The 15,795-nt window shown below is 39.4% G+C and overlaps 2 protein-coding genes across 5 annotated transcripts in view; one reads left to right on the top strand and one right to left on the bottom strand.

Annotated features, from left to right (window-relative positions):
* The window catches only part of akap9 (A kinase (PRKA) anchor protein 9), a 66,625-nt gene extending 58,560 nt beyond the window's left edge, over window positions 1–8,065 (bottom strand). For all 4 annotated transcript variants that reach the window (XM_005740604.1, XM_005740607.1, XM_005740605.1 and 1 more), the window contains exon 1: window positions 7,825–8,065. In XM_005740604.1, coding sequence (XP_005740661.1) covers window positions 7,825–7,872 — 48 coding nt within the window. In that variant the 5' untranslated portion in view covers window positions 7,873–8,065. The remainder of the gene's footprint in view (window positions 1–7,824) is intronic.
* A 5,538-nt stretch (window positions 8,066–13,603) lies between these two features.
* Window positions 13,604–15,781, top strand: mterf1 (mitochondrial transcription termination factor 1). Its single transcript, XM_005740603.1, has 2 exons — window positions 13,604–13,684; window positions 14,231–15,781. The coding sequence occupies exon 2, from the start codon at window positions 14,262–14,264 to the stop codon at window positions 15,423–15,425; it is 1,164 nt and encodes a 387-aa protein (XP_005740660.1). The 5' UTR covers window positions 13,604–13,684; window positions 14,231–14,261; the 3' UTR covers window positions 15,426–15,781.
* Window positions 15,782–15,795: the final 14 nt, after the last annotated feature.

Raw genomic sequence — 15,795 nt, 5'->3', positions numbered from 1 at the left:
GAAAAGTTGATCTAAAAGCATTTTTCCATGCAAACATGGAGAGAACATGCAACTCCACACAGAAAGACTCTGGCCTGATGGTGGAATTGAACTCAAGACTTTCTTGCTGTGAGTGCTAACCACTGTGCCACCGTGCTGCTCCCACAGTTCAAAGGTATGCAGTTAGTGGGGTCTGGTGATTTCTAAATTGCCAATAGGTTTGAATGTGAGTAGAAATGGGTGCCTGTCTATCTGTGTTAGCCCTGCGACAGCTTGCCGACCTGTCCAGGGTGTACCCCGCCTCTCGACCTATAGTAGGATAGTCTCCAGCTTCCCCACAACCCAGATAATGATAAGCAGAAGAGAACAGATGGATGGATGTATTAAAAAGTAGTAAAAAAGATGGAAGGTTAAACAGATAAATAGTAATAATTCTTATAAAAAGAAATGCTCCTTTCACAGAAGCCATGTGTGTAGATGTAGGATTAAAAGCAAACAAAGTTAATAACATAATATAACAAAGGGACATAAAATGTAAAATGTACTGAGGGTGTTCGTCCATTAGTCTCTCTGTAATCCTGCACGCAAGTGCATGTGCACGAATGGTGAAGCACACTTTAGAGTACAGTACAGTCGACCGCTCAGCCTTAGACCTGCATCAGCGGTTTTATGCACCCCACTCCTGTAGCAGCAGCTTAAAGTTGGCATGTAAGTGGGCACTTTGTGACTGCTCATTTGGTGATACTGCACAAAAGGTCAGAGGCTGACACAGAGCTGAGAGTGGGTGTTGTCTTCATGTTCCCCACCTACAATAAATAGCTTAAAAGCTCAAAGGGCTCATGATCTCTGCCTCTGCACCTCCACGCATGACCCACATCTTGTCCAAGCATACCCGCAAGCTTTAAATACCAGAGGACACAGAATGAAATATGAATGAATGCCACTCATACAGTATGGAAGCTATCCTACTTCAGAGAAACAAGGTGATTTCTGCTGGCAGGTCTGCTGTACATGAGCACCATCACTCATGAGTCCAGGGAACCACCGGCCTTTCACTGAGCTCATAGCAAGCTGCCCTATTTGGCTGAGTAGAGCAGAGCAATGGCTGAGCATATGGAGTAGTGAAGCCTGCGTCGCTCTAATACCATCTGGGAAAGCAGAAATTACGTAGGTGTATCACCATCTGCTGTCAGAAAACATTTACACAGGCATGTTTGTTTTAATATATATCTGATAGTAAATAGTGGATAATGTCAGGTTCAGTTTTTTGTTTTCAAGGCGGCATTTTTAAAGCTATTCTTTGTTCTTGGACTACTTTAGTAAAGTAGCTTTGTATGATTTATCAATGATAAACACAGCATAATAAAGCTTAATTACCACCTTTTTGACAACTTCCACCAAAAGTGAAAAAGTCAAAGCTGGTTTAAAGTCCTGGATTGGGTCCGCTTTTACCTTCGGAACTGCTTTAACTCTTTACACACAGATTAAACAAGGTGTTCGAAACTTTTCTCAGAGATTTTAGTCCACATTGACATAATTTCATCACACCGTTTTTGCAGAATTTCAAACATTCAAAAGGTGCTTGAACAGATTCATATCTAGTGACTGTTGATACGAATTGAGTACAGTAAGGATTTGAGATTTGTGACATGGAAGATTCACTTTGACCATAAAGAGATGGACCAACAATACTCAGGAAGGCTGCCACATTTAAACATTGCTCAGTTGGTATTAAGAGGAGCAAACTGTGCCAAGGAAATATCCCCCACACTATTACAGCAACACCACCACACCAAGCAGCATGGATCCATGCTTTCATGTTGTTTATGCCAAATTCTGGTCCTGGCACATCACAGCAGAAACTGATACTAATAAAGTGGCTGCAGAGTGTATTTCTCAGGGATGCCTAGTAAAGTGGTACATCAGTATATAACTGAACAGCCTTGCAAAGTTCACAGCTGACAAATCCTAGTAACTGTTTAGCTTCTCTTAACTGACTCTGTATAAAAGTCATTGGTTTCTCAGACACTGAAAGCTCCAGCTCTATAATGACTGCACACAAATGTTTGACTTATTGTCACCAAGTAAAAAATTAGCTTAGTTAATGTGATGCTTACGTATGACTAATACAATAACAGTGTGTCAGACTTAAATACCTAAATGGATTTCTATGGTTTCAGGTCAGTCAGACACACAGCTAAAATAATTCACAACATCCCTAAAAATAAACAGCAGTCCACTGTACCCCAGAGAGGAAGCTCACAGCTCCTCATGTCATGTGCCAATGAGAGAGCCAGCAGCACAGTGTGAGTCAACACTGTGCTACTTCAGGGTGTAAATCCTCTGCACACATTCGTAGCTACTGCTAAGCTGAATGCACACATTTGACTTCAGGTTGAAATAAAACCTAACAGTAACTGAACCACCTCTGCGTCACCTGGTTTATCACCCCTTGTCCAGCTGGTGCTACATCTGTGAAACGTTAAAGGGGTTTTAAACACGGCAGTGCAATGGCCACAACACATGTAACACACAGGACATGACACAGGTTGAAAACTGTACTCCGGTCTCTTCCAGGACTGCTTTAAGCAATGTCCTTTCAGTGGTTTATCCTGTGACAACACGTGTACCTACTGTATTGTCAGTGAACAGTTTGCTAACCATGGTAACAAGAGCGAATCAAAGGCACAGTATGAGGCAATTCAATGCCAGCGGCCACATACACGCCTCCTCCTGCTCACTTTCAAAGGACTTAGCTTTTTTCCCCCCTTTTGAAACACTGTTGGTCCAGAAATACAACAGAAAATAAAAAAATGTGACAGTCTGTCAATTTAATTTGCAGGTATTATTTATCAGCTATGCATTATTTTAATAGCTCTACATGTCTTTACCTTTTAAAAACAAGAGTTATGCCAGAAGGACTGAGGTATCCTTCAGCTCCTCTAACGAACACCCCAGAAACAGCTCAGTGCAGAACGCAACACAGAAATGCTATAAGCAAACACCAAAACTCAAACAAGATAAATCAGAGACCAGTGGAGTGCACACGATTATTTTACCGGAAAAGCTGAAAAATAATAATCAAATCTTTCCACCCTGAACTGGTGCTTCTTCACTCTATATATAAAATAAATAAATAAATAAATAAATAAATAAATAAAAAAGCATGGTATCAACCATTTTTCTACAATTATCAAAACTTAAGCTCAGCAGCTCAAAGTATATGCTGGATCAGCTGGAATGTATGATGGCATGCAGGATAATATCCTGAAGCATTATTGCATGTCATGTCTTTACCCTCACTAAATCTCAAATTCACTATACCGCACGTTCTCAAGTGTCATTTATAAAGGTGTTTTTTTCCCTGCAGTTTTATTAATTTGTAGTAGAATTGTTATACATAAAATATTTTTTCTTCATCAAATTGCTTTTATTGTCATTCTGCAAATACAATTAGAGAGGGATACATGAGACACTGACAGGAAAACACAAACTTGACACTTTTGGCATGTTGTTTGACCCTATGAATCCAGTCTGGCGCCTTTCTGTGTGGAGTTTATATGTTCTCCCTTTGCTTGTGTGGGCTCTATCAGGCTTCCTACTACAGTTCAAAGTCATGCATGGGGTTAGGTTAACTGGCCAAAGGTGTGAATGTGAGAGTGAATGGTTTCCTGTCTCTGTGTTAGCCCAACAACAGGCTGGCAACCTATCCAGTGTGTACCCTTCCCATCCCCCAACAGCAGCTGAGATGAGCCCCAGTGGCCCCCTATGACCCTGAAATGGATAAGTGTAAGAAAACAGATAAATGAATGAATGAGTGGATGTGCAACCAACAATCTGAAGCAACTGTGTGATGCTATCATATCAATATGTAATATAATCTCTCTGCCATCAAGAATTAAGACAATAAATACATTAGTTATTCATTGTTGTGCCAAAAACAGCCCACTTTAATCTTACGTGTAAGTACTATTGAAACTCCCCATTTTTATACATTTAATCAATAACATATCTTAATATAAGAAAAAGAACTGACATTTTAATAGCACCTCTAGGTTTTTATATATAAATGCAATCCATTATTATACATCATATAGAAACACCTCTGTAGTCAATGAAAGAAATCTGTCAGCATGAGTCTTTGGGCTTAACTTGTAAGAAGTAAAATGTGTAAAATACAGAAATCTATAATTTAATTACTTTGGTGTAATATAAATGTCCACGGGGAGGTCTTTATCAGTAGGAAAAGCTGTAAAACTTGTGAAAACACAGTTAAAAGTCCAAAATGCATTTCTATTTTTGAAAGCTGTCCAATGGGCCAGAATGTAGTCTACTTCTGGCCAATTCTGGCCCCCGAGCCGTATGTTTGGCACACCTGTTATAGTGTTTTTATAGAAGATGCTCATTGCATCAAGCAAGATGAAATCCCCCTCAGAAAGTGTCTAAAAGCCACAATGAAAATTAAAATTAGTCATCATCCAGGCTGTTGCCAATTTAACCTGTGCAGCTGCTACACCATCATCTTCAATTAATCACCTGACAATCCCTTCTGAAGCAGTGCAGCCTGACATAATACGAGTTTTCAAAGCTTTTAGTACTTTGTCAAGCATTAGAAACACTAAATACTGCACCCTAAAAATCAAACTTTCCAGTACAAGTTTAGGAAAATAATAAGATCAAGTAAAGGTGATTATACTCCATTCATAACACAGGGCAATGCAGGGCAGCCCTGTGATTAGTCGCCTGAAGGATTAACTATTCAGGCCTCAGTTAAGTAGCTCAACTTGTATCTTTGCTGTCGTCAAAACCTGCAACACTGCCTGGCATGGATGGTGGTGACACTGAGCTTTAAGGCTATTTGAATGCTGAGAAATTAAAATGATCCTTTACACGTAGTTCAACATGTTGTCTCTCCAGGGCTGAAAAAACACATTCTATAAATCTTCTAAAAGATATCTGATGCATAAAATGTTTTAAGATAGTAGTATTGCTTTTTTATTTGTGGATAATCATCAGTATTCATCTGTCAAAAGTACAAACACATATCAGTGATTCTTCATTCTGCAGAAAGAGCCTGAGGTTGCATAGCTGCATATCGGAGAAGCAGACAAACAAATACACATAGAATCCTTTATGAATTATGAGCATCCCCTGAGCCAAATTATTCCCTGATGTTTCATTAAAAATCAGCTCTGTTCAACGTACTACTGATCCCAAAGACCAGGGTGACAAACAACACGAAGAAGGTACTTTTATTCAGTGGAAACGCACACCTCTGTAAGCATAAAAAAGGAGATATAATAAGCTTCAATCTTAATTGGAGGGAAACAAACAAAGAAACACTTCATCTGACAGATATATACAGACAGATAATTTACCCACAACTACAAAGTGACATGAGAGGTGACGTTTGGATCTGAAAATTGGGAGGGATTTACAGAAAGTAAGTTGTTACGGTTCAGCGTTAAATCCTTCTATGTATTTAAGCCCTGTGTTTCTGTATGTCATGGTCGCGATCTCCCCCCCCCGTAGTAAATAGTTTGGCGCCTTGTGTTTGGTGATGTAAATAAATGTCGTATCTTGCTTTAAATCTCGTCTTGGGATTATTTTTGTGGAAGTTGCATGCCGGTTGCCTAGGCCGGGGTGTAACAAAGTGTAGGAACAGGTGCCATATCTGAGTTCATGGGTTTCTATAACCCAACAGAAAATCTTACACCACCCTGAGTACATTAGTGCAGTCAGCGCAGTGTTTTTCATACAGGGAGCCTAAGAAGATGCTACTCATGTAACTGAAGAACTCAGTGAAAGTCTTGAATGAATAAAACCAGAATGCCAGTAACACGCTTGTCAGTGTGCTCCATTTTGTAGCAAAACATGAACAAAGCATCTGCGCACAACAGCCTGAAACAAAAGCCTGGCAACACCGGCCCACAATATTCACTTTGCTTATTGTCTGGTATGACTCAGTAGGCACTCGCCTGCTACAAGCTACACAATAGATGACAGACAGTTTACCTTTCACTCAGATATCAACATCAACTTTTCCTTCACCTGATTTCAGAAATGCACCATCTTTTTCAGGAGGCAGGAAATACATGAAAAAAATAATGTTTTTTCATAAATTGAGGAAGCCAGAAGACAACGTAAACACTCCCCACAGCTTATAGACTGACTCAGCTCTGGAAGTCCCTGTTAAACATTATGTCATGAGGTTTCTTCACTGCATGAGGACATTGTGATTTGGCATTGTGTGAAAAAAAAACAGCCTGCACCACAGAGGGGCCTTTTTATAAACCAAAATACCAAAGTCATAACCCGGGAGACGGTCTCCCCTGCGGTGCAAAAACCAGAGAGCTCAAGCAATTTAAAAACCAGCATGCTGAATGTTTCTCTGCAGCATCTGGATGGAAAGAGGCTGGATTTCCCTTTAAGAGACTGCCTGATTTAAGCAGTTTTGACACTTTCTGACTCGACAATTTAGTTCGTAGAGACTCATTCTCATTAGGGCCCTCCTGGAGTAAAAGAGAAGACGTAATCAAACCTAAGGATCCTATTTCCCACACTAGAAGGAAAATACAAAAATAAATAAGATATATAAACACATGACCTATGTACAAAGATTGCAGATACAATCTCTTTACAAGATTTTACAAGTTTGTGCTGCACGGTAATATTTTTTAGAAATACACAAGTGCTTTATAAACATTTGGTCTCAATCTAATGGCTCAGGCTGATGTTCCAGTCTTAAAATTTGCAACTTAAAATAACTCCAGTCAAATAAGTAACGACATTCATCCCAAAGCTTTCCCCAGCTTCAACGTCCATAACAACTGGCATACACCATGAAATCTAACACTGGACCCACATCTGAACCTTTAGAGTAGGATCATGAAAACTAGACAGGTAACATTCCAAATAAGATTTTCCTTAAATATTATTAAGATTGTTAAGAAGCCTCTGCATCAACTTATTTGTATATATGCTTTTGCATCCAGACAGCTGGGGAAAGAATGTATAAAAATGCAACATTCAGGGCTACAGTGCAACACTCAATTGTGCAAACGCTTTATCTAATTGTCCACATGCTTGCAGCATGACACTGGTGTATTCATGATATGAAAGAAGATGCTCACCACAGGCTGGTCTGGCCAGCTTGTAATTATGTTGCTAAGATCTCTTTGAAATCATCTTTTTTGATCTAACACATCCCCCGCAAGATGTTTGGGTTATACAGGCTATAAAAACAGATAACAGAGCTCCTGCAAGGTCATCCACAAGCACCACGAGCCAAAACTGAAAGAGCAGTGCGTACCGTGTCACTGTCGATTAATATAAACGTTGATCCAGTTTATGGATGCTATCGTTTCTAGAAGACAGCTAATAAAGCACAAGTTTGGCGTGTGAGGCAATGTTGGTTCTAGCCAGTGGGGTTATGTCCTGTAAATCCTGTTACACCAGCCTGTCAGTCAGTGTCACTTCAGGTGGCGTTTATAAATCCCGGGTAGCAATGTGGCCTGCGCACACCTGCACGTCGGTTTCGGGAAAGTAAAAGGAAACACTTTAGTAAGTGCAGACATGCAGCATGACAAAGGAGACTAGCAGCGGCTATGCTAACCACCCCAACCCCGCCCGCCCCATGCCCGGCTGTCAGTGTGAAGCAGAGCAGGGCGCATGTTTGCGGAGTCCGACAGCTGATAGCGTAAAATGAAAGGAAGGGGGGGGGCCAAAAGCGTCTGACAGACCCCGGCCGCGACAAAACAAGTTGTCGACAGCATTAAGTCGCTACTTCAGAGTAATGAGAGCAGTGTCAGTGAGTTGTGCTAGCACCAAAACTGAGAATCATACCTTTGCTTTGCCGGCCTCCAGCTTCTTTTGCCTCTCCTCGTCTTCCATCCCCGCAGTCCCTGTGGCTAAACAAACAGAGAAACTGCCTCATGCGAAGTATCCGCGAGAGAAATTTAAAAGCTAACCGCTAAATGTCCCTCTCTCTATATGACTCGTGGCTCGCTCCCAGAGACTTCCACTGGCACTAACTAGCTGTCTCCTTGTTGGTAGTCCGCCGCCATGTTTTCCACGTAAACATGAGACCCAGTAATGATGACGTAGTGTAGGTGCCTTCACAGTCACGCCCACTGGCAGCCAAACGGTGGTGTGTTCACGCTCAGTCAGAAATACCGTCCAAAACAAGATCGTCTTTTTTTACCACTTCAAATTTCTATATAGAACTATTATGTTATGTTGTTACTATTTCTGCTGTCCTCTTAGCCATATCTCTCTTTAAAAAGACATGTTTATTGTTAGCGGGACTTTTACTCCTGGATAAGTAAAAGATATATAAAAGTAACATTGTGGAAAAGTGACCACAACTCCCAAATAGTGTCAGGAATGTTTGACAGATTATAGCCCATCAAGTCACTAACAGCAGGTAAATACAGGAAATCATATTTTGGCAGGTGATCACTTTTTGGTATGACCACACAATACTAGAAAAAGTTTTTTAAATACTTTAATTCATTTATAAAAAATCAAAGTTAAAAATTACATTTTGATATATGTGTATATATGTTGTCATTAAAAAGTCTGTTGGCTGATGACCAGAATCTGTTATTTATTGCAAACCTCCACCTACTGAAAAATGAAAGTGTTTTCTTACACAAATTCTCGCCTGGTTGCTGAATTTTCTCACAGAAACTTGTTTTCAGGTGAGGTGGGAATACCAAATTCAACTTCCAGATAATTAATTTGAAAAAATTATGTCACTGTCAAGCTCTGATTCTGACTTTGAGTAAAAGAAGGAGTGACATGACAATTTATTCAACACAGTTTTAGTATATATCTAAACAACAAAAACAAAATAATAATTAAAGTAAAAGTATAACCCTGTATCCAAAAACAGTGGATAGATTTACTCGAACTAATTTTAACCACTGTGTATCCTGTTCTTGGGCATGCCCCGCTAATGCCTTTGGACCAGAGTACTGTAAAGCTTAATGATGCCCAGTGGATGAGAGCATATTAAGTATTTCTATGTACAGCTACATTCTGCTTCTACTTTACCATATTTTCTTTGCAACTACTGTACTTTGCACTCATAAAGTGATATACAAATCAGTGAATCAGAAATTATGATCCAATATATACATGATTCTGAAAAGTGATATTCTATATAATAAGTACATTTACTTTAGACACTAAGTATATTATGATTTAATAACTTGTTCACCATGAAACCACATAAGCCTTTAATATAAATGTTTCTTTTTTGTCCATTTTTTTTTCACTTTGTGAAACAATTATCCAGCATATTCAAACCAGTTTCACTCCCTGCCACTTGAATGCCCCTGATCCTATTGGGTAGCTTTGAATCTGTCTTCTATAAATATATCTTGACTGATAAAATAACGGAGGCAAAGGCCAGATGCTATCAATATAAAATACACGTCTCTCCATTTGTACCCACATAAGTATCTCATAAAAATGCATTTAGTTGGCGTCTACCGTTGAGGGTGGTGATGAAACACTTCCTGACTGCTTTAAATCCAAACAAACCACTTTTCTCCATAATTTATGATTCTCTTTTTTTCTCTCTCGTTGTGGTTTGAAAGAAATTTGTGAATTTGTAGAGCCATTACAGGAAAGTGTGCTGAATTTCTCACGATGTAAAAGATTATTTAATGCAAAAATAATACATTTAGTGCTAATTATTAATAAGCCAGTCACTATATTTGACTACAATACCATAAATTTCCCTTCATTCTCTGCAGTCTGAAGTCTGCTTGTAAAGTCTGCTCAGTTTCTATGGTAACAGGCGAGGAGGAGAGGTTGCCAGAGCTGTCCCAGTTGAGAGTTTTCTTTTTTAAACACAGAATATTTTCATATCAAAGATGTTTGCTGCTAATAAAGGATCCAGCTGTCACCTCGCATTCTCCAGCATGGCATTTGAATGGGCTGCATCACCAAGAGTGCTGCCATATGTTAAAGAGGAAGCACGTGAGCTGTCTCAGCTGAATGGTGCTGCAGGTAATATGAGAGACTGGCATCGGTTTCTAGGACAGATGGGGATGATTAAAATAAATGGACAGGCAATATTTTACTCACAGCCTCCATGTGGGATTGATCTTCAGTCTTAAAATAGTTTATATTTAATTAAAGTAGCGTATTCCTGGCAAACTAAAGGCCTTTTATCTTTCCTGTCATTTTCCCCCAAATAAGTCAGCGATAATATAAACTTTGTGGCTTGATCGTTAGATGAACTAATCTTCTTTCTTTAAAGTTTTTATTTGATCACCAGTGAGCTAATAGGAGATGTGGGTAGTAATTCATAGGGGTCTTTGCTGGGATTTTAGAAATCTGGAGATTATTTCTTACATGTTTGCTTAAACTCCATATTTCCCCAGGGCATGCCTCAAACTGCACATGTAAGACTAACAAATTTTAGCCAGTTTTATTATTTCATACTCTTTGATTATTTCATTACACTGTTACATTTTATTTCAATTTCCCTGAGATTAAAGTCCAGGTGGACCAACATTTATTCCCTTTTTATTTGCAGGCCAGTCCAGTCTTAAACAAAAATCCTACCTAAGCGTTTTGCCTCAGTTTCATTCGAAGATTTCTTGTTCTAACATCCAGGCTAAAATATTCCTGTAGAATTATAAAATATTAAACTTTCCCTTATACTTCCAGAAACATACCAGTACTAGCAGTAGCAGCAGCAGCAGCGGGAGAAGATGCTCTGTGTCTTCGGCTGACGGGGGCTGAACAGCTTATTGTCTGGCAGATTTTGAATTCCACCCATCTTCTTTTGGACATTCTCACCAGCCTGATCTCACCTGTGAAAGCTTGCTGTTTGAGCACCAGCGTCTGCAGGAACTTTTGAAAGTTTCGTCAGCCTCTGAATTATTGATTCACTCAGGGAGTATACAGAGTCTACAATTACCCAAGTGACTTTACCAAGACAAGCTCAACAAATGAACAGCATGCATGCTATATTTATAAGTCAGAGGATGGTGAATAAAGGCTGTTAGAATTAAAATGATAGAAACATCTAGATACTGAAAAGTAAAATGAAACCACTCTGAACCATTTTTCTTATAACACTTTAAATACATATGGTGGAAATAAGATGAAAAGGAGCCTTAACTAATCTAGATTATCATCACATCCAGTGCTACAGCTTTTTTTTTTTTTTTAAATTAAAGTGTATTTATAGCCCAGAAGTGTAATATAGTTTCACCTTCTGAGATCCTCATATGATTACATTTTTTAAAGGCTTTTCTTCATCCTTATACTTCATTCTGCTCAAAGCATTCTAAATTTTATTACACAAAGGAGACTTTATTGTGCTATACTTCATAAACCCAACATGTAAATATGAGGACATGGCTGCAAAAACAAGCCAAATCATGGCCTATCCACCACCGTGCTTGACAGTAGGTGGTGTGCTGACGTGCTGTACTTGGCTTTCACCAAACATGGTGTTGTGCATTATAGCCATAGATCTCCACTTTGGTCTTTTTAGAGAGAAGAGGTTTTCTTCTGACAGTCCATCCAAACAAGCCATACTTGTTAGAGATTAGCAGCACTTGGCTGCCACTTGCCCACTTAATTCCTATGGAAACAGTAAGGGTATACTACCTCTTCAGTGTTGTAAGCGACTGATAAAGTCCTGTGAAAACTTCACGTGACTTTGTATAACCAAAACATGTATGATCTATCTTGGCATCTTGTAATCTCTTATGAGGCCAAATAACTTTATGGGGGGCTAAAAATATATATTTCACACTCCAGTAGGGTTAGTTAAGTGCAACAAGAAAGCTGGAAGCTCAGCAACACGTGGGAATGTCTCTGTTTTAAATACAATAGCAGCGTAGATCAGATTGAACCACTCTTACCATTTATGGTGTCTTATAACCTCTCTTTATCATCTGTCATAGAGTATAAGTAATTAAAAGACAGACACAAAGACCATAAGGGTCCTTAAAATACTTTGGATAGGTTTAAGAAAAATGCAGGTGTGCAAATGCAAATGTAACTGTGACCTGTGGATGTGTGAGACGAATTTGAATCGAGACTCCAGTTGCCCAGCTGTTGCGATGGAGCTCACTTCAGTCTTAGAGCAGCAGAGCAATGTGTATTTGCATAATGACAATATCAGTGTCATGCATTAAAATATGCATAAGTGGGGGGACTCATCAGTAAAGAGACGCACTGGGTCAGTACGTTTATCAGTGGTAGGCTGTGAATCATAACACATGGTAAGTGTCCTCTTGTAGCTTGTATGAGAGCATCTGCTAGCTGAGACAGAATTAACTATTGATGCCTGTAACAACAGTCCAGTCCTCTATAATGCTGTGTTTTTATTATGTAATTGAAGCTTCCCAGGTTACTGAAAAATGTCATTGCTCTCCGAGAGCTTCACTAGTGACTGAGCACACTGTAATTTAGAATGTACAGTATGTGCAAAGCAGAAAAGCACTTATTCAGGGTCATCTCCATGGAGATGTCCCTCAAATTGTTTGTGAAAAATTCAGGTTTTTATCAAACTAAGAAAGGAAAAATTCTCGATGCACACAGACCATACATTTTTGAAGGTTAATTTTAATTAAACCATGTCTTTAAATTTGACTAATGGTAAGGAAATACATTAATTTACACATCACTTACGCAGGATGTAGTGAATTAAAAAGAATTAAAAAAATCAATATAATGTTTGAAAATTGATATTGAACAATATTAATAGAAATTAGGGGAAACTGGGCAAATGGCCTAAGTTTTTCTAAAATCCCGCCTACCGTCCTTACACCAACCATTCACAATATTAAGATGTCATCTGTGTAATATTGTGTGGATCGTCCTAAAAGCGCTGATGTTTTGGAGAATTAACATTGAACTACTGGGTATCCTGTGCTTTCTGGTCCTGTGGACTGTGAGGTGGGACACCTGTGGATCAGGTTCAGGTGGGAATGTGTCATTTGGAGGTCTGATTAAATCCTTAGACACCTAAGTTGATCAAATTATGCACAGTTTCTGAGGTGAGCCATGCTGGTGGAATCTGCTGCCAGTGAAAGGCTCTGTTGTCATTTGAGTGTCCTTGTTCTGCAACAGTAAGCAGATGTTTGGTACATGTCAATGTAAGATCCACACCAATGCCAAGATTTCCTAGCAGAATATGGCACTGTAACGTTATTCACTTCACCTGTCATTGGTTTATATGTTCTATTCTTTCAAATAGAAGATCTTTGCTTCCATCTAGTGGTTATAAATCAGTATAAAGGCAATGGCTTTACAGATTTCAGAGGAAATGTGCAGAAATGACAAGGAACAGGTGAGAAGTCTCTGATTTAAACACAGAAAAACACTAACAGAAAAAAATTAATCACTGTCAGCAGAAATATGAGGCTGAAAAAGGCAATGGCTGGAAAACCAAATTAAAAATAGAGTTAAACGGAGTGTTAGCAATATAGCCAACAGCAAAAAAAAAAAGAACGAAAATAACGAAACTTACACTGTATTACATTATCTGAGAAAAAACATGTTTTAGAAGATGTGAGGTGGTGTTTGGCACAAACTCCACCATACCAGTTGTGTCGCTATCGTATTATTTTGTCATTTAACCTACAGCCAATAAATATAACGAAGAAGAAAAATCTCGCGAGAGTTCTTGGAGTTCACGTTACCGGCATGGAAGAAATGTTGGCTTTCGGTATGTTTTTAATACTTTTTAAAGCAGACTGGTACTTAAAGGGCTATTACTGATAAGATATTGTACATCGCTAAACAGAAACGACTGTGTGCTTTGGTTGGACTCTTCAGTTAGTTATTCCCGGGCGAATAAATACAAGCTTCCCTTTGTATTACTAACGTAAATAACTTTGCCAAAGTAACGTACGCATTATGTAGTAAATAACTAGTAAATGGCCAGTATCAAGCAGTTCACAACTAAGTTTAAGAATACTTGTTTGGAAAGTTTCTGTTACTGGTGTAAGCTTGGAGCGGTTACTTAAACTGAAGTAGCGGTGTGTCAGCAAATCAGATTAGCACCACCACCACCTCCAAAATTCCTCTACAATGTAGTGAGAGACTGATAAAGTCACACAGAAAACAGTCACTCCAACTTACTGATTATAAAGGTGGTTCTACAGCTGTTAACCAGTGGGGTTTGATTAGTTTTTCACAGGACTGCAGCTGTGAAAACTGTCTTTTCATGACTGTATATTAACATGTCTGTTTTTTCTTGTCTGAATTGCAGTGATGCTTCAGTGTGGCCCTCCTCAATAAAAATGGCAGGGGTTCCTGGAGTGAGAGCCCTCCTCACTGTGCAGCGATCGGTGACATTGCAGCACAGCTTTTTTGGCTTCACTCCAATACATTTTGCATCAGCCTGCTTCCCCAGAAGGCTTTACAGTACTTCGACAGGAAGTACTGAAACAAAGCCGCCGGTAAACCCGGAGAATGAATCTCTGCTCGAGAACTTGAACCTCATGGGAGTTGACGTGAGGATGGCACGCCAGCGTCAGCCTGGGGTGCTTCGTAAAACCTTCACTAATGAGAACGGCCTCGCTCAGTTCCTGCAAGGAAAAGGTGCCGGCCGCAAAGTCATTGCTAGCATAATATCCCGTTATCCCCGAGCCATCACCCGCTCCATTGAACACTTGGAACAACGCTGGCAGCTGTGGAGAAACATCTTCCAGACAGACGCAGAAATCGTAAGCATCCTGGATCGCTCACCTGAGTCGTTTTTCCGCTCCAGTGATAACGACAACTTGGAAAAGAACATAGATTATCTGGTCTCACTGGGACTAAATGCCAAAGATCTCCACCGGCTGCTGACCACAGCACCGCGAACATTCTCCAACAGCTTAGAGCTCAACAAGCAAATGGTGGAGTTTCTGGAAGATATCTGCACAGAGCTCGGTGGAAGTAACCCAGAGCAGTTTGCAAAAATGGTCATGACAAGAAATCTTTACATTCTAATCAGAAGCACTAAGAGAGTCAAGACAAACATCGACAACCTGAAAGCATCACTTAAGTTGAGTGATTCAGAACTGCTGGCTCTTCTTCAAGGCCACGGGGCAGAAATTCTGGACCTTTCCAACGAGTACCTGAAAAAGAATTTCAACAGCCTGGAGCAGAAGATGACCGCACTTGGCTGTCGGAAAGCTGATGTTAAAAAACTGATCATCAACTATCCGATGATCCTCTACATTGGGCCTGACACTCTGAGCTCTAAACTAGACTGTCTTTTAAAAGGAGGAATAACAATGAAGCAGATACTGGAAAAGCCCAAAGTTTTGGACTACAGCACACAAAACATTACAGGGCGACTAGAGGAACTGAGAAGGTTGGGCTATGACTTCCAGAAGAATGGCATCAACATCCTCGATTCAAGTCGAAAGCGGTTTGCCGCAAAAATAGAAAAACTTTCTGCCTCACCAGAAGAATGAGTGTAGCTTGCTGCCTGTCAGACAGTGTTGGCTGATACTTTTTCATCTTTTTGACTTAAGAATAATCAGGTTTTATGTTCAGAGATAATATGATTGAGCTCTTTTAATATCCCAAACTTAATTCCAGTATTGAAATCTAAACATTGTGCCTGTGATATTCTTCTAGTCTCACAAAAGTAATTAAAGCAGTAAAAATAATAAGTTGAAGGTCTGGGGACATGGAATTACATTTGAAGCTAATGAGTAAAAGAAAATTGTCAGTGGATTACCCATTATGTAATGTTTCAGCTCAAATACCAGGTGTTTTAATCCATCAATACGCTGTCTTGGAATTAAAAAAAATGCAAAAGATGAAATACATTTGACTGAA

Source organism: Pundamilia nyererei, unplaced genomic scaffold (assembly GCF_000239375.1).
Source record: "Pundamilia nyererei isolate P.nyererei 1_Seehausen unplaced genomic scaffold, PunNye1.0 scaffold00102, whole genome shotgun sequence".
NCBI classification, from domain to species: domain Eukaryota; kingdom Metazoa; phylum Chordata; class Actinopteri; order Cichliformes; family Cichlidae; genus Pundamilia; species Pundamilia nyererei.
Note: the sequence above shows the minus strand (reverse complement) of the source record. Positions and strands in the feature narration are given on the sequence as shown.

Bases quoted from the DNA above. Each gene is read 5' to 3' on its own strand.
- mterf1 (XM_005740603.1), top strand. From the start codon at position 14,262: ATGGCAGGGGTTCCTGGAGTGAGAGCCCTCCTCACTGTGCAGCGATCG.